General features: G+C 39.4%; 1 protein-coding gene across 1 annotated transcript; it reads right to left on the bottom strand.

Annotated features, from left to right (window-relative positions):
* Window positions 1-1124: 1124 nt before the first annotated feature.
* On the bottom strand, window positions 1125-16908 carry psmg1 (proteasome (prosome, macropain) assembly chaperone 1). The gene is made up of 7 exons (XM_012881474.3): window positions 16706-16908; window positions 14507-14610; window positions 13405-13550; window positions 10213-10275; window positions 9324-9522; window positions 2334-2464; window positions 1125-1279 (listed from the first exon to the last, which is right to left on the bottom strand). Exons 1-7 carry the CDS (start codon window positions 16825-16827, stop codon window positions 1202-1204), a joined length of 843 nt encoding a protein of 280 aa, XP_012736928.2. The 5' UTR covers window positions 16828-16908; the 3' UTR covers window positions 1125-1201.
* Window positions 16909-19141: the final 2233 nt, after the last annotated feature.

The raw sequence follows: 19141 nt of genomic DNA, 5'->3' as shown, positions 1-19141 counted from the left end.
AGAAAACTTAAGACATTAAGATGTTTTAAAGGTAGGTTTTTAAAAAGGATAAAAGCGAATATGAGCTTCCATGTCACATCTGTAGCCATTTGGCTTACAGCAGGGTGCTTATTATCTAAAATGGGTGTTAAAATGAGTTTACTGAATAGTTTTCTTTTGTAATTTTAAATAAAATGTATAAGAAGGATCAGCTTTTTTAAACTGATGCTACAACGGTCACCATTTCTTGGGCTGCGCCTGTCATTTGATCTTTTGTATTACTTTTCTTTGATATATTGCCAATGTGGGTATTACTAAACTCCAGAATTATATATTTACTTTATTTTCATTAAGGTTTTTAATTCTGATCTGTATTTGTAGATGAACAATTTATTTTCTGTCAATCTTCATTTGATATAGACTCTTCTTCCCTACCGTTATTTAAATTTATGGAAATTATATTTTCTATATTTTCCACTTTGCTTTCACTGGGTTTCCGTACCATATTTATAATTATTGTCCATGGGTATATTTTCAGTTGAATACGTTTTGAATTTTTATTTACTTTTATAGTATTTTTCAAGGGATTCTGTTTTTAATTGGGAGGCGGGGTTGTGTTTAATCTGCTAAACATGTTGCTGTATATATAAAAGGTGCAACAATCAGTCGATAATGTTTGACTGATTGAAGAGATTACGAAAGAATGTAATACATTTAAACCTTTAAAAAGAGACCAGAGTAATCAGAGAAAAATCACGCCTGATGAGATTTTACAAATTTTAAAACTGTCATCCAGCAGGTGGCGCTACACATTAAGCAAACTGACTTAAAAATGTAGCATCTGGTTAGATTTGTTTTTTTTTCTTGAAAGACATCTTTTTTTATTATTTTGCTTCTATAACTTAAGCATCTTTATTGTTGGAGAATCTGTTCAGAACATTTTTCTTCCTTTTTCTAGTATCCTAATCTAAGAAACCCTTAATCTTTGTGAGGATCTTTGCTGAGGAACCCTTAATGTTTACAAAGTTTAATTTTTTCCCCCCCATTAATAAATCAAACCATCAAAAAAAGCAACCAATAGTAAAAACTGAACCAAAGATCAGTGGAAAGATGATTACATAACGTATTAATTAAAAAGAAGATGCTGTTGAGGCAATATCTTTATTTATAAAAGTGTGTATTTCATCACAAATGGTTAAACTGATTCAAACAGTGGATTGTTTCAGATATAAAGATTACTCTGAATTTCTGCACTTCGGAGAAACTTGCGGAGGACATCTGTGCTCGGGGGTGAGTTCACCTGAGGAGAAAGAAAACAATGTTAAACTGTGACATGAGGCAGGCCATACTACCCGTTAAATAGAAATATCTGATAAAAGTCTGAACGAGGAAGGTGTGCACTTTGTTGGGAAACATTAAAAACACAAAATCACTAAAGTGGAAATTCTCCTGGGATAGTTTGAAAGGAAAGAAAAAATTATCTTTTAATTTTTTTTTTGGTGGATTTGTCCGCACGGTGGTGCAGATCGTGTTTCCTTGCAGCATGAAGGTTCTGGTTAGGACTGCACCATGTTAAAAAATCTTAGAAAAGGTGATTATACTGATGGAAATTGCCGGTTTCCTTCTTTCCTCGTCGACTCATCTGCGCCTCCATCACTCTGTGACCTTGAGAATTTTGGGAAACGTCATCCGTGTTCAGGACCGTCTGCTGACATTCAGCTAAATATTACATTAACGTGCAAAAATACTGCACCCACTGACATTGTGATGATGACATATTCATAATATACTGTGCAGCTTTAGTTCTGGGGTTAAACCCTGGTCTAAAAGTTCTCCCCGTTCCATGCACGCTCTCTCTCTGGGTACTCCGGCATCTTCCCACAGGCCAGGCTAAATGCTTAGGCGTGTGTGTTTATTTTTGGCCAATGACCGCTGGACATGTGCACCAGCAACCCCTTTGAGGACAAGCGGCTGTAGATAATGGAAGGACATTTGGCAGCAGCTCTGTTAGTCAAATTTAATGCTCTGACTCGGCCTTCCCTTCCAGGGAAACCGTAAAACACAATTACTCATTGAAAAAAAAAAAAACTGAAAGGATTTAAACTTAGAAAATGGAGACGCTGGATTTGGTAAAGAAAGCAGAAGAAAAAAGGAAAATGCTTTTGGCATGAGAGGCTCCTCTAATTATAAATACTAATCCCATCAGCTGTCAGAAGTTTGCAGCTACAGCCTCGCCTGGAGCTCGGCCAGATCGCTGGGATGTTGGACATTTGTGTACATCCTCCATCGGTGACCCTTTTCATAAAAAAAAAAAAAAAAAAAAGGCCTTCGATATAAAAGGAACAGCGGCTCACCTGTATGGACCTGCCAAGCTTGTTTAGCACCGGCTTGTAGCTCTCCACTGTGACGGAGTCGGGACCGGCCACGTCGCTGTAGCACTGGTACACGACTGCGGCGATGCGGTGGACCTGGCAGTGGTTCAGGACTGATGAAAAAAAACCACAGAGAAGAACAAAACAAGGTGAACTGATGGCTAAAAGATGACACGGATGAAGAGTAAAGCCATCAGCGACGAGCGCCTGGTTCCTTACCCTGATGAAACGTCTCTTTGTTTGGATTAAATGTCTTTAAGTGTACTGGCGACATAATGCCCACATCAGGATGCAGGGCTGGGCACGCTCAGTGAGTGGAGAGAAGCCTAATGGCACCACATTTTATTCGGTTGGCAGAACCATTTGTCCAGAGTGACTGTTTTTTTTTCCCTCCACATACGCACACCACGAGCTTTGTGGGGCTCATTGTCTTGCTCAAGGACACCTCAGCAGGCAGAAAGGAGAATCCGACCTGTCGACAGCGCCGTTCTCATGCGATGCCTGTACTGTGGAATCAGATACGCTTGATATTGCCTGTAAATGCTGCGTGTGTTCAGAACCCGCGTACTGGGAAAGAACAACATGAGCAGGTACAATTATTCATATATCTATCTGTCGTTTCTGATTAAAAATGAGACAGGCCCTAAGTACTAGGGGTACAGGCACAAAATGGAGATAATTAGATACCTTAGTTACCTCTTCACTAGACATGCTCCTCTGAAAGGTGATGCTGCTCTGCTGTGTTTTTATTCTTTGAGTGCTGGAGTGGAGCTAGAGAGAGGTTTGATGCACATCTTGGTTTTTTTGTTTCTTTTCCGCACATCTTGTTTTGGTCTACAGACAGTGCTCAAGCTAGCCTCGTGAGACCATCCTGATCTCGCGAGCTTTCAAGGTTTCACTCGCAGATCAGTCTGGCTACTCTCCGTTAAAGAAAATTTGGAGCCGTTCATCAAACGAACGTCCAATCAGCGTTGGCTTTGAGGCGGGTTGAGGTGTGACGCAACGGGAAGCGCGTCAGTTCAGTCTAAAGAACATGGCGGCTTCAGCCGATGAAACTAGCGTTAGCGTGGCTATCGAGCAAGTTTTATCGGAATTACAGAATATTTCTTTGCTGAGCTAACGAGCCTTTACCTGCAGCAGCAAGAGTAGCTTGGCTTGTGGTTGTGTTTTCGTCGTCGCTCGTAACAGAGCGACGACGAAGCATGTTGACGAGTACGTCATATGCTTCGTTGATCTGATTGGTTTATTTGGCCCGTCTATCACCAACATAGGCCAATCAGCTAACCAGTATTTTCGCCACTTCCCAAAATTACTTCAACGGAAGGTTTCCAGATGGATATGCGAAGCAAATCTATCTGGCGGCGTCAGGTTATGCTCAAGCTCCACCGAGCGGTAAAAAAAAAAAATCCTTATTGCTCCTTTAAGCCATAGCGCCCAGCCCTAACTCACAATACCTTGACAATAGCCATTAGATGTATTGTGCAGCTCTAATTTTAACACACACAAAAAAAAGATGTCAAAATTTTTTATCTAAGTTAAACTTCTCAATAATCGAAGGAAAAGCCTTCATTAGCCCTACAATGACCATACCCTTCTTAGGCAAGGCAAATTTATTTGTATAGCACAATTCAGTACAATGACACTGCAAAGTGCTTATAGTTGCTTATAGTCTTATAGTTGATGATCCGCCTTTTGCATGCTCCCACTGGTAAATTGAGGATTTAAATTTGGTTACAAGTTGGAAGACCTCCCTGCCATCGCCCTAATCTTTAGCTCTCGTCACAGATTGTTTGAATCGCTCCAAAATGTTGGTCAAATGAATATTACTTTAAATAAAAACTACTGGGGGGTGATACTGCCACCTGCTACTACAGCTTGGCAGTGTAACTACTCCTTCTGGTGTAAACTACACCTAACAGTTATGGCTTTCCTTCAGGGTTGTTACTTTTTCTGTTGGTTAAACATATTAAATATGGACAAACTTCTTTCTCGATTTCTGAAATTAAGACAAATTAAAGAAATTAAATGCAATAAATAATAAGTTAGAATTCATATGTCTATGTTTAAAAAGCCTTTAAAATGTAGAAAAATAAAACCACGCTCTAATCTGGGCACGTTTCCGTTTGACAAAATGAATCTAGTAAAAAAAAAATAATAAAAAAATTGTTTTTACTAAATAAAAATTCCTATCAAATAAATTGAATACTTTTTTATTTTTATTGATTTTTATTGATCAGATTACCAAGGAACCTTTGGTGACCGTTGACTTTCCGCTGTCCTAGGGTATGAATATGACAGAATACAGAAGTCAATTCTTCAAAATGGGAAAAACAGAAGAACATGCCGTTTAGGAAAACCAGATATGTGTGGATTTTCAAAAGTAAGGACATGGTAACAAGATAAAAGCTGTCAAAGCCCGACCATTATGTGGGCTGAACAATAATTAAAACGTTAAAACCGCTGGTGCTGTGCTCACTGAAGCAAACAGGAGTCACTGGGGTCACGAAGTCTCCATAACAACCATTAGACCTCATCTACATACCAGCTGGTTGTTCAGGAGGCCTGCCTACAGGAAAGCCGTTCCTACCCCGCATTCACTAATGCAAAACTGTGATGTTTGTTGAGCATCACTGGGACTTTAATTAGAACTGTGTGCTCTGGTCAGATGAGAGCAAAAGCAATAAAAACACCAAAAGCAGGCTCGGTGTAAAACAAATCATGAATATTGGAAAAGTGAAAAGCAACTTGGGTTAAAATGTTCTTTTAACACTGCATTTAACACATTTCAGCCTTTTTTTGCTTTGTAAGAAACTCCAGAAGACACAGGTGGATGCCTGGACCACAGACCAACTTATAATACCATGACAACAGCCATTAGATCTATTGCACAGCTCTAATTTTAACACAAAAAAAATCTAAAGTTAAACTTCCATACCCTTCTTATAGTTGATGATCACCCTTTTGCATGCTCCCACTGGTAATTTGAGGATCTAAGCTTGGTTTCAGGTTGGAAGACCTCCCTGCCATCGCCCTAATTTTTAGCTCTCGTCACAGATTGTCTGTTTGAATCGCCCCAAAATGTTGGTCAAATGAACATTACTTTAAATAAAAATGTTCATTGGTAAGTAATGTGGAGGACTTGAGATCCACAAGCTTCTTTATGTTGCGAGGAAAATGTTCTTTTAACACTGCATTTAACAACATTTCAGCCTTTTGTTGTAAGAAACTCCAGCAGACACAGGTGCACACCTCAGACTCCAGGAACAGAGTCCTGCCATCTGCAGAAATAGTCGGATGACTTTGCGGTTTTTGGGTGTGTCGGACCGCGGCGCAGGCGTGGAAACTATCATCTTATCTTGAATGTGAACAAAACAAAAGAGGAGATGACCTTTAAGAAGTCCACAGCTCCAACATTCATATAACGGCCAGTTTTAATAAATCTGGCTGCTTGGCGGTAAAACCCTATCTCTGAGGACTGAACGGCCGGCCACTAACGCATCATAAGTACTTCCGTGAGTGGAGGCAGCAGAAAAGATGTACGCTTACTCTCTGCAGCTAAAAGGAGAAGAAGCAAGATAACAACGTCTTCAATCCTGTGGATCGGTTTTGCGATAAGAACTGCAGACAAATTCTCCCGCAGATAACCACATGTCCCTAAGCCTCTATTGCAGTTTTCTACAGTAAAGGAATCAGCTTTCTTTCAAGAAAAACACTTATTTGAAGTGCGCCCCAGAAAAAAAAAAATACAGAAAAAAAAAAAGGCCAGCCTTTTTCCGTTCCACATAAATCCTAAAAAGAATCAGGACATCCTTGTCCTTGACGCAAACACACAGTAAACGGCAGAAAGCAGCACAAGGTGAGATGAGATTGAGGCCAGGAGGCCCTCACATCCCGCTTTAACGGCTGCACAGGATGTAAGACACGCAGAACATAAGCATCTGTCAGGGTTAGGAAATCCAGAGAAAAAGAGCAGATTTACAACAAAATTAAGACCGGGAATCGACTGAAGCGGTGAACAGATGGGCACACAGATGACTGTTAATCCCTGGTTGATGCACAGATACCGGGCAGCAGCTCAGTCCGTGTATCAGACAGATTTAAACTCCTGTTCTCTGCCTCTTCATGTTCGGACTCAATAAGTAACAACCAGAGGGAGGAGGATACCTGCAAAGCACCTGGAGTGACGAACTGTGAGCTTCATTTTCACTGGTGATGAAATGAGGTTTAAAGATTTATTTGCTGGTCGTTATTTGAATTAATGACGAGGATGTTTTCACAGCAATTACAGATTAAGGCATTGAATATGTGTAATTATTAGAGTTAATACTCAGGACCATGGGCATGTTTTCAAGAAGACTGAGAATGTTGAAACGGTCTCATAGGAACATTTATTGATATTTGGGATCAATTAAATAATGAATTACAGCCATGTATAAGGTTTACTCTAGAGACATTTAAAAAAAAAAAAATCACTGTAATAAAGGCATCTTTCACACCAAAGTATTGTTTATTCGACTTATTCTTGTTAAGTCGGATGTGAGACCTTATGTGCCGAGTTTATAAAGCAGGATTGTATCTGCACACAATTAGCTGGAATAGCAGTAAAATATTTGAGTCAAATTATCAACAAGTCATATCAAAACACAGAGCTTTGACACGCCCGACATTTACCTAAAACTTTAGCAAACCGCTCCAGGTGTAAAACTCATCAGCAGGAGCAAGACATGAAATTATGTAGGAGTAGAGCTGCACAATTAATCGCAATTTTAAAAAAACGTAATTTCCAAATCGCAGGGGGTCTACAATTTTTGGCTATGTAACAATTTGTGAATCAGACGCGTCCTTTAGGTGTCTAATATGTTTAAAGTAGGTTTGCCTCCACATGGAAGGGAAGAGTGCTGCAGCAGTGAGATAATTTAATTTATTACTTGTTTTAGAGTTTATATAATCATACTGTTTTACCAGAAACTTTCAGGAATCTCACCATAGCATTAGTCAACCAGTTTTATACATAGACGTGCATGTTGGTTGCACTTTGCACTTTATGTTCAACAAGGATTGATGTCCAAATCAATTAAAAGCTGTTCTCTTGAATAATATTCTGATTAATAAAAACATTAAAAGTTCTTGTTTTAAATAGTCCTTGTTTACAAGTATCTTTATCTAGAGGCCATTTTTGTTGCTTGTGGTTAATGAGGAGAAAAGTCAAGATCAAATCGCAATTTTAATTGAAATATATCGTAGGCAGAACGCAATCATTTCTGCACCGAGTTGAGACGCAGCGGCTCTTTTAGCACCTAATCTGCACAGTGATGAATCAGATTGATCTGTTGTTTGAATATTTTTAAAAAGACATGATAAATTAAACTAAAAAAAAAAAATCGCATTAAATCGTAATATTAAGATAAAAAAAATTTGCAATTCGATTATTTTCCAAAATCGTTCAGCTCTATTGAGGAGCAGCTTTATTTGTCAAGTTGGACATCTTTATGAACCATGACATATTTGGCGATATGTTGTAGCTTTCTTAATCTAATTATCTGTGTTGGAGCAGCACATTGAGGCTGACATGCAGATATTCCATTTAGGACAAAATATATGTCCATATTAGGAGAAAAGGGACAGTGCAGCATCCTAAATAAAACAGGTTAGTTAAGTGAGACAGGATTACAATGATGATTTTGGCCACTTGATATGGATGAACTGTAGTCTTTAGGTTTACAGCACTTGCATAGCCACGTTGTTTGACTATTTTAAATTTATAGTAACTCACTCTGGTTGCATACAACATTTTTTATGAAAGATTATCACGTAATGCTGGTGTATTAGTTGTTGTTTTGGTCTTTTATGCCTTGTTATTGCTCAATTTGTTAGTAAATAAAGCCTTTTTTCTTTATTCACGATATTAACGGAGGTACGTACTGCATATGTGCAGCCGGGTTTAAAACAAGGAAGAAGCTAAATGCTATTAGCATCTCCCTATGAGACAATAGAAAAAAAAAACACCCAAAAAAATATGATTCAAGAGGGAAAAGACTGAAATGTCTCTGGGAATACAGTATGAACGTTGCTGTTCACTGGAGCAGACGCTAAACCTGACGAGGCTCAGATGTGGCCACAGAATTGAGTAAATGTTCTGATACGAGGCTCTTAAAATTTTTGTAGATTGGTGTATTTAATTAATAACGGTTGGTCTTTGATCACACCGAGCTGACGCTTTATTGTGAGGCCTTGCAGAGGGTCAGGCTCAGTCCGGCATTGTTTACAATCGATTTATAAATTAAGCAAACCGGCGTTATGACAGTTCTGTGATACTGCCGCTAGATGGCGCCACGTCTGTTTATACCTGTTAATCGCACCCGAGAGCCAATGACTTCATCAACTTAGATATAGTGACGGATCAGGATACTGCATTGGCAAATGACTTTTCCAACATTGATATCACTTTAAATTTGTCCATAAAAATCGCACAAACTTTTTATTTTATTGGAAATATGGCCAAGTCAAAGTCCAGACCTAAATCTGTGGTAAGACTCAAAAATCTATGTTCACAAAGTCTTTTCTGGATGGCTGCGTTGATAACAAAGAACATGTGCAGCGTCTGCTCAACCTATACGCCCTGCTCTGCTTCACATGTCACGTTTTAAGACCAAAAAAATCCTTTTGTATCCATATCTCTAATTGTTTAAGGAAACAGAGACAAAGCTTTAAGCAAAATGTCTCTTTATGAGCCTAAAGAAAATGTCTTCTTATGGGGGACAAAGTGGGCTCAGGTTATGTGAGAACCACACTGTTTTATGCGCCGAATAAAAGGCGCGACTCAGATGGATTCCTCTGCTAAATATCCACAGCAACGTGAGAGGTGAGGCAAAGGTTAACTGAATGGGTCCCGTTTAGAGTCCTGAGTGGGTTTTGTGAGACAAAGCAATGAGTCGGACTCATCTGACCAGGAAAAAAAAGGTCCAAACGCACCTGCAGCTGGAAGGCCTGTAATGATGTTGGGCTGCTCCAGTGACGGGCAGACAGGCCGATCGGCGAACGCACTGGAGTGAAGAGAGCGCAGGAAGGGAGCAGAGCTGCTGCACAGATAGTCGGGCGTCTTGTAATCAGCCACAGAGCGATCTGACAGCACCGTCACGGCGAGCTCTCTGGACTGCAGGCAGTCGAACACCTGCGACGAACAAAGACCAACAACACGCCGTTAGGGGTTCGGATCTCACAGTAATTCATCTAACGTGTGCAAAGAAATAAAGACAGGGGCCGGGTTTTAGGGTTTATTTCTGTTTCTAGCCACACACCTGTGTCTGGCAGCTGGCGCTGACATTTCTGAGACCAGCCAATACTTTTCCAATTTGCAGCTGTCAAGTTTCGAAAACACTGTGCCTATTATAGCCTCATCTTCCTCCAATCTGCTGACAGGAGTGAAATCTGTCATGATTCTCTGCCGCTGGTGCTGCTGCTGCAGGCAGAACGCTGGAAAAGGCAGGCTGTGTTTTCTGCTTCTAAAAAAAACAGCCTCCCAATAACAATCCAGTTGCAATTACCGAGTGGCTCTCTGCTCTACAGTCTGGTTTGAACGACAAAAAACGCTAAACCCGTAAACCCCCCCCGCCAGGCCATCTCTAAATGTTAGAAGGAGAAAATGCCTCCAAAACGTTGGTGAACCGTCAGATTTCTACAGTCAAGCTTTGAGATTCTTCCTTAACAACGAGCTCGGCGGAAACAGAGTCTATTTAAGTCCTCATGTTGCCAAGTGATTATGGCTTCTGAGGGAAAGAAAGTAAAACTGCTCCTTCGCGGAGGCTGTAAGGGCAAACTGTCACAGTCTTGTCGGGGGGGATTAAACTGCAGAGAGAGGTACCTTTTCCGTCCACTCAAACAGCTGGTCCTCTGCGATGTGGCACGTCACGTTGCATATCAAAACCTAAAGAGAAAAAGCATTTTTCTCGTCACTTTTCAATCACACGGGGAGAAAATAGAACAAGATAAGATTTTTAAAGGAGGACGGCGCTTCTAGGGTGGGAGGAGATGGTGGCACTCGTAGTGGAAATTGTGTGTGATGAACTTAAAACCGGATTTTTCAGGTTTAACGGTTCAACGAGTCGGCCAATCTGACGCTAAAGCTAAACATCTGAAGAAGCAAAAGCTAATGAAACGCCTAAAGATTCGTTCCACTGACAGCAGAGATGCAGCGATCTGGCGTTTTCTGGCTGGAGCCAGAGCTTCAGTCGGCCAGGTCTGGGATTATAAGGGTCATAACATAAACAAACTAATATGTGGAAAACTTTGTCGTAATTCAACAATGGGAAGAAACTAAAGGTGATCACTGAATTTAAGACACAAAGCGATGTCTGCCGGTGATCAAAATCTAATTATTTTCAGGTTGATCGGCCCTGAATGAAAAACAAAACCGTCTGATCTCTTCCTTCTCTTCATGACATAAGAGCAACTGGGTCACGCTTACAAAACAACTGTCTGGAGTGTGGAAGCTGCTACTGAGTGAAGAAGACTTCTGAAGCTAATAAAAAAAAAAAAAAAATCATATTTGATTTGACAGCTTGTTGTTCGTTTAAGCTGAAAGAGAGCGAGGATTTGATCAGATAACAGGAAGGCTGAGCGGCTGCTTTGCTGTATCCCTTTAAGCTTTTTTATTGTCAGTCATGAAACCTTTAAAAACCTCACAGGTAAAGTAAGGCGCACATGGAGACCGCTGTTTCTGTAATGATAGTTATGCTAATTCCTGATACAGAATGCTAAAGAAATTAAAAATGTTTTAGTTAAAAAAAAAAAAAAAGTAAAATTAATTTTTTAACAGGTAACTTCTCATCTACTCCAAGACAAATAATTAAAATACATTAAAACCTGATTATTTCTAAACTCAAAAAAATGTATGTCCGCAGATTTTAATTTCAATGCATTAAATTTAAAAAAAATCTGACATGTTCATTGGTGGCTTGACCCAATGAAGGAAAAGATGATGGTTACTGATCGCTGCATCACCATTTGCCGACTTAACTTAAACAACCAGCAATCAGATCCGTGGGATTTAATTAACAATTTGCTGAAGAAATTCATTTTAAGCTTTTTTTTTTTTTGCTATATTAAGATAATAATCAAAATAATCAACTTGATTGTCTTTTCATTGCAGCTCTGCCTCACAAGAACAATAATTCTACACAAACCGTTTTTACAAACCCTTTTCACGCTGGTCACAACGGGATGACAAATAAATCAGACATCTATACAGTTTATTAGTGTCTAGCAAACGGCTTTTCACGTGGTTCTCCAGTATCTTTTTTTTCCTTTTCTCCAGTATCTGCTGCCAACTGAAGCAGCAGGACGGCTGAGATAAATCCGAACGTTCCTCTGCGGCGCAGTGATTTCACATTCTGCCTTTCACCGCCTTTATCTTGATTGAATCACAGGTTAGTAAAGACGTACCAACAGAACGTAAACCACGCGCACCTCTAAGCCCGACTGCTTTGTTTAAAAATCACAGTTAAAGCAACAGACTTCAGATGGCAGACAGAAAAAAACTGATGGACAGTATCACAGCTGGGGAAAATATTTCCTTAACTTCAGCTTTCCAGGCTCAGATCTGATAAAAATATAGATTTTTTTGTCCTTTATTTATTCCCGTTTCTAACCTATTAAGACAAGCATATCAAATTTTTCTAGAGAGATATGATTTTAAATATGAAATCAGCAGAAAAAAAAAAAGAGTAAAATATACAAACAAAAGCTTGTAGATGGACTGACAGATGGCTATTTGGCTAAAGCAGGGGTGTCCAAACTTTTTGCCACGTGGGCCGAAATTCTGAAGTCAAAAGTACTCGAGGGCCAAAAAACGATAAAAAATAACCCAAAAATTATGTTGTGATTCTTTCACCTGCTTTACAAAATATGATTTCAATTAAAGAAATTATTCAGAGTTTCTGAAGAAAAAGGATGTTAAATCACTGTAGATTCAAAGTTAAAAACGGGTTTTGCACATTTGCTTTATTAAAAGATGGTCACCCAGATTGCTAATTATGTTAGACTCGACTGAAAATAAAAGAAGACTGAATTATTTTTGATCTTGCAATATGAGAACAGGATTTGGGCTGGTATTTATTTTAAAACACTTGTATTTAGCTAATTGTAATAAATGATTTGATGAAAAAAAAGCTTTAAATGCACAAACATTTTTCATCCGAGTTAAAGTCCTCAGACAGATGTGGTCGTATTTACTATGAAATTAAATAGAATGTAAAAAGTGTGGTTATTAAAACATGAATATATTGTGTTGTACCAAATGTTTTCAGTTGTAAGATCTTAACCTGTCTGCATTAATTGTAGCCTAATAGAAATAAAATGTTTCCATCTCCATCAGCCAAATTTTTCCAGTAGACCAAATGCAGTTGGAGGGGCCACACAAAATCAGTCCAGGGGCCACAAATGGCCCCCGGGCCACACTTTGGACATGCCTGGGCTAAAGAAATGGACAGACAGATGGACGGAAGGGAGGAAGGACAGACAGATGGATGAATAGACGGACAGGATGGATGGGCATACAGGTGGCTTGATGGATAGATGGTTGGACAGACAGAAACAAATGAATGGGCAGATGGATGGATGGATGGATGGATGGATGTTTGGATAGACGGACAGACAGAAACAGATGAATGGGGGGACAGATAAATTAATGGACAGGTTAATTGATGGATGGATGGACAGATTATGGAGGGGATGTAGAAGAGGCTTGATGGATGGAGGGCTGGACAGACTAACGGACGGACGGATAAACACGTGAAGGAATGGAGAATTGACTGGATAGACATATTGTTCCATAATTATCCAGAGCTGAGAAGTAATCAAACTCTCGTTAGTGTTGAAATCCTACAAGTGGTTCAGTTAATGAGCATTTTTTTAATAGACCGCTTTAATCTAGGAAAAAAAAAAAAAAACTGAGGGAAACAATAAGCAGCTTGTCACCACGGTGGCGTGCGTTTCTGAGGTGTTAATCGACAGCAGACGCACTCGGAGGCGCCGCTTTTCTCGCCGTGTCACTCACTGACGGCTCGTCCTTGTGTCTGTAGAAAACACATGCCGACTCCTCGCCGCTCCGCCCCGTCCCAGACCGGCTCCTCTCGTTCCACGCCAGCGCGCGTCCGGCCGCATCCCAGTTCGCAGAGGCGAGCACGTACGCCGACAGGAAGCCTGCGAACACACACAGACCCTCTCAGCGATCAGTAGCCAGCCCAACGCAGCACTTTACACTGCTGTTGAACAATTAATCGCATTTTCAATATAATCGTGATTTAAGAAAACGCAATTTCCAAATCGCAGAGTCTGCAATTTTTGGCTATGTAACAATTAAGGAATTATACACGTCCATTAGGTGTTGGTAAAATGTTTAAAGTGGGTTTGCCTCCACATGGAAGGGAAGACAGTTGCAGCAGTGAGATAATCTAATTTTATTACTTGTTTTAGAGTTTATATAATCATACAAAGCATTAAGTACAGGTCAATCAGTTTAATACATTGACTTGCTTGTTGGTTGGATTTTGCACTTTATGTTCAACAAGGATTGATGTCCAATTAAATGAAAAGCTGTTCTCTTGAATAATATTCTGATCAATAGAAACATTAAAAGTTCATATTTAAAATAGTCCTTGTTTACAAACATCTTTATTTAGAGGCCATTTTTGTTGCTTGTGGTTAGTGCGGAGAAAAGTCAAAATTGCAGTTTTGATTGAAATATATTGTAGGCAGAACGCAATAATTTCTGCTCCGAGTTTAGATGCTGTGGGTCTTTTAGCACCTAATCTACATGGCGAGGAAACAAATTGATTTGTTGTTTTGTATATATTTTTAAAAATGCATGATAAATTAAACTGGAAAAAAAATTTGCATTAAATCTCAATATTAAGAAGAAAAAAAAAAAAAACGCAATTCGATTATTTTCCAAAATCGTTCAGCCCTACTTTACACTGGCGTTGAACCCACAACCTTCACACTGCAGGACCCTAGCCTGGTGAAATATGCTTTTGGCTTGTTTTTTGAGATGGAGTGAAAGGAATCGCTGCGGACACTGATTGATAAAGACATCACGGTGCGTTAAAAGTCTGACGGACGTGTCTCGGGGTGCTTTTTGACAGCTGGCTCTCACTTACTGGCGGCGTTGTGACCCACGGCCAGGATGAAGCTGGAGCACTGCAGCTTGTTGCCGGATCTCAACGACTCGGTGACGTCGGGGCTCCAGTGGAGATGAACGGCTCTGGGGAAGAGGAGAGGGATGAAAGGCAGACTTTGAGATGAGCTCTGCCGCTCAACGCGGGGTTAAAACGTAAAGACACGACAGAGCTTAAAGCGGGCAGAACACGGCCAGATTGAAAAAGGGGGCGCTGCCATTTACGCCCGTAAAAAGCTGAAAATGTAATGCCCCGTTTCCTGGCACGGCTAGTCTGACCAGCCTGTTATTGTTTTGGGGAGCTGTTGAATTAATCTGAGTCGTTCAAAGGGCCTCTGCTCAGCCCACTCACGCCACGCCGCAATGATGGGAAACATAATAGAAACGCGTCACCCACTAAAGACACCCCGGCAGCAAAATGACCCCCTCAAATGACGCCTCTCAGAAAACGCCAAACAAATACAACCATGCAGGGACTCTTTTCATTTTCAGCCGCTTTGTTTTTATCACGGACTGTGGTTCTGAGTGTGTTTATGCAGGATAGAAATCATCCCAATTGTACAAAACAACTTCATAATAACAGTTTCTGGTACTGTTGTGGCATAAAAACCCCTAAAAAAAAAAACACTTCTGCTTCAGAAACAGTCCAACGACTTTAGTGGCAATATAGTTTTGCAGTGAAATATTTGTGTTAACTTTAGTTCAAATGTTTAAATATAACAAGTATTAGAAAAAGAGTAAAAAAAATGAGCTGCAGTTTCCTTGATCTAGCATAAAAATGAAGGAGCACCTTTTATCTGACTTTTAACTACACTTAGAAAAAAGAACATGAGTGAAGGTAAACACTGAAAAAATGTGAGGGCTTTTAGGAGTGATGAACATGGTGAAGAAAAGAAATTAGACATCAGCTGAGTTCAGTAACTAGTCTACTGATGTCGCTCTTCTTTATATTTGGTCCTAAGAAATACATTCAGCATAAATGAGTGCTCCTATATAAATTACAATAGGATTGGAAAGTCAATTTATGTCACCATTTTAATTGGAAGAAAGTAAAACTCATATTCTGAGAGAATGCTACACTGCATCTCAAGTACTTTCTTTTAATTTCCTTTTGATAATTATAGCTTAAAGCTGAAAATTGAGATGCAGCGTCTTAGGGAGTTAAAATATTACACAAGGTTTTTTTTAAAATACTGCATGCTATGGCCATGTTAAAGCCCAATAGGAAGGCTGTCGACTGTATATCTGTTCACAAAGAGCCGAAGACAACAGAGGCCATTGCTGGCAGTTCATGAAATGATGCATCCAAGGATGGAAGGAAAGTTAAGTGGAAGGAAAAAGTCCCCCCACACACACACACACAGACACACATACACAATATATATATATATATATATATATATATATATATAGACCAAACTTTGTCTCATCTAGAAAACTCATTATTGATATAATTTGTGTAATGAACTTAAGGGGAAAAAAAGTTTATTTTTACCAGTTTACCTCTAACATCATAGCAAGGGTGGACCAACGTCAGACTTAACCCCGTGGATTAAGAATGGGATGCCACTAGGGCTGGGCAATACATCGCGATTTTAAAAATATTGAGTTTATTTTTTTCAAAAGAGATATGAGCCAATTTCGTTTATATTGAGATGGCCTATGTTGTATTATAATCATACTTTTAAGTAGTCTAAAGGGTTATTTTTCAGCTGTTTCTCATGTTTATCTACATGTTGAAAAAGGTGCCCATTCAGTGACATTTGGGATAGAGCTTTGATTCAGAGACAGCCTTTTATATTTACTTATATCGCGATGAATATCGTATATCGGCATTCAGCCTGAAAAATATGGAAATGTTATTTTTAGTCAAGTTCGTGTGAGTCAAGGCAGGGGAGCGAATACTTTTGGCGATGCAGTACATTGTGTGACCAATAGGGGGCAAAGTGAAGAGCTGCTGGAATCTAATGTGTCATGTTAGCTAACAGATGCTCACAAACGGCTAAAGCGTCAACAACAACAACAACAACAAAAGGTCCAGACAGGAGTCCACGTCCATTTTTACCTTTAATAAGCTCCGCACTTTGTCTTTGCACTAAACCTAATGTCGCAATGTTGTTGTTGTTTCTGTTGTTTGAGCTAATTTCTGCCTTTCTCATGCTACACTGTTAGCCAAACTCACCTCTTCTCCTCCAGTTCTCTGCGAATTTGTTCGTCTTCTTCGTTGTCATCGAGCTCCTCCTCGTCCTCCTCCTCCACAGCCCGAGAATACACCGACAGAACCTCTCCGAAAAACGTGGCCATGATCCAGGTGTCTGAGAGCAAAGCGAAAGTTTAGGACCGGTGGAGAAGGAAGAGTTGGAAACTTCCGCCGGAAGAAGCAAGCAACGCTCCCTTCAAAATAAAAGCCTCGAGGGAGACTGCAAAATTAAAGCGCGTGTTCTTCTGTCTCCTGGTAAGAAAACACAGCAGCTACACTTTTTAGTAACAGAGGTTTTACAGCAGGCTATATTTGCTGAATTAATTTGCTGAAGCGATCTTTGAAATGATGCATGTAAGCCTGCAAATATAGTTAAAGCATAATGTAATTAGTTTTCCCTTAATTTACTTGACAAAAGTTGCCTTAACTACAGTTCTTTCCGATTTTGCAGTAACGTTTTGGGCAAATTTCTGATGAGACGTGAAAAGTTAAAAATTAAAAATAAAAAAACCTATAGTTACATTCAGAAACAAAACATCTATATATTTTTTATTTATCAGTATAAGATTTGACTCTAGCAAGAAAAGCAAATTTTACCCATCATATAAAGCTGGACAAGTGTACAAAAACACAAACAGCACATATTCCAAGTCCAATTTATTTATATTCTTTTTTTTCCAAGTTTTCCCAAAGTGAGGCATCAAAGGTAAGGTTATTAAAAGAGATATAAGATATAAAACCAAGATCTTAAACAACAGTAAAACAGAACAAACACATTGAACGGACAGAGCATCTCACTTGCCTGCATACTCACTTGAAATTATTTTTTTTTATTATTGTTATAATTAAAAATTAAGCTGACAAAATATAGTTGAGGTAATTTATTGAGATAAAAAATACCTTACCAAACCAACCTGACTCTATGTGAAATCAAGTATTTTAGATAATACCAATGAGCCTTTTTCATTGCTTTGTAGAAATTCTGGACCGCTCTTTGCAGAATTGTTTCACTTTAGCTGCCTTGGTGGATTTTAGAGCTTGGATGGCCTGATTAAAATAGTGCTGTGTCATCTCCATTGAATTTCTTTTTTATTTTTGTTTTTCGAGCTTTTCAGAGTTGGAGTTTTTTAGATCATTCTCTTGCTGCACAATCCAAGCGCACCTGAGTTTAACGTCACAAACTGGTGTCCGAAAATTCTTCCTCTGGATTTTCTGTTAGAAAGTAAAACGCGTGATTCTAGAAATTACAGGAAGTGGTCCGGCTCCAGAAGTAGCCACCGACCATTCCACTAACAGGGCCGTGTTTGGCAGCAAGTTTAATGTCCTCCTTCTGAAAGAATCTGTTGTTTTTACATCAGATTCAACTGGGGACACAGTTTCCAGAACGGCACTTTTGTCTCGCCCACTCGACAGAACATTTTTCCAGAAGTCTTAGAGATCATCAAGATGATGATCTAAGAGAAGAAGGATGGCTACAGGGGCGGTTCTAGACAGGGGCCAACAGGGGCCCATGCCCCTGTAGAAATGGCCCTGGCCCCTGTTATGGCCCCTGTACTAAAAGCATGATGTTAAATAAACTTCTCATAATTATTTGCAATGGCAAAGAAACCATAACTGATTGGTCACTTGGACCAATAAAAACTGCTGGGGGAAAAAACTGCTGTTTTCTAGGTGAAAGCAGCAGTTTTCACCTAGAAAGTCTTCCATGGACACTGTTTTTGGCCGGTCTCTTTCTTGTTGAATCTTGAAGAGCGATCTTGAGGAGTTAGATGTTGCTCTGGGTTCTTCTGTGACCTCCTGGATTAGTCACTGTTTTGTTCTTTGACTGATTTTTTTTACTGGCCTCTCCAGGAAAGATTCAGTCCTGTTCCATGTTGTCTCCATCTGTGGATAATGTATCTCACTGTGGTTCGCTGGACTCCCAAAGCCTTAAAAATGGCTTTTCAACCCTTTCCAAGGTGACACATGTCAATGACTTGGTTTCTCGTCTGTTCTTCAAGTTCTTCAGTTTAGGACACTATTTGCTTTCTGAGATAATTTAGCCCACTTCATGTTGTTATGCAGGTTCTAAAGAGATGCTGTCTCAATTCTACTGGTGAGGCGGTAATCCCATCTTGATAGAAATTGTGAAATTAAACTCCCAAAAATTTTTAATCACAGTCACTTCACAATTTAAAAAGGAAGGAAAGGTAAATTCCCACATAGGGTCAGGTTGGTTTGGGAAGTTTTATTCCCTGGATCAGTGAAATCATTATTTAATAAGTATTATTTAATAAGTATTATTTAACATACTCATTTAATCTTTGTTGGATGTTAAAGGTTGTTTAATGATCTTAAACTTATAAGTGTAAAAAAAAAAAAAAACATAGTTTTTCACAGCACTGAATATCAGCCTTGTTGGATTCCTTTATTTAACCA

This window comes from Fundulus heteroclitus, chromosome 11 (assembly GCF_011125445.2).
Source record: "Fundulus heteroclitus isolate FHET01 chromosome 11, MU-UCD_Fhet_4.1, whole genome shotgun sequence".
In the NCBI taxonomy this organism is placed as follows: domain Eukaryota; kingdom Metazoa; phylum Chordata; class Actinopteri; order Cyprinodontiformes; family Fundulidae; genus Fundulus; species Fundulus heteroclitus.
The sequence above is the reverse complement of the archived record's forward strand: the minus strand, read 5'-3'. Positions and strand labels throughout refer to the sequence as shown.

Coding starts and splice junctions, on each gene's coding strand:
- psmg1 (XM_012881474.3), bottom strand. CDS start 16,827: ATGGCCACGTTTTTCGGAGAGGTTCTGTCGGTGTATTCTCGGGCTGTG. Junction 10,276..13,404: donor GACACAAGGACGAGCCGTCA/GTGAGTGACACG, acceptor TTTTCTCTTTAG/GTTTTGATATGCAACGTGAC. Junction 1,280..2,333: donor AGCTTGGCAGGTCCATACAG/GTGAGCCGCTGT, acceptor CTTTCTCCTCAG/GTGAACTCACCCCCGAGCAC.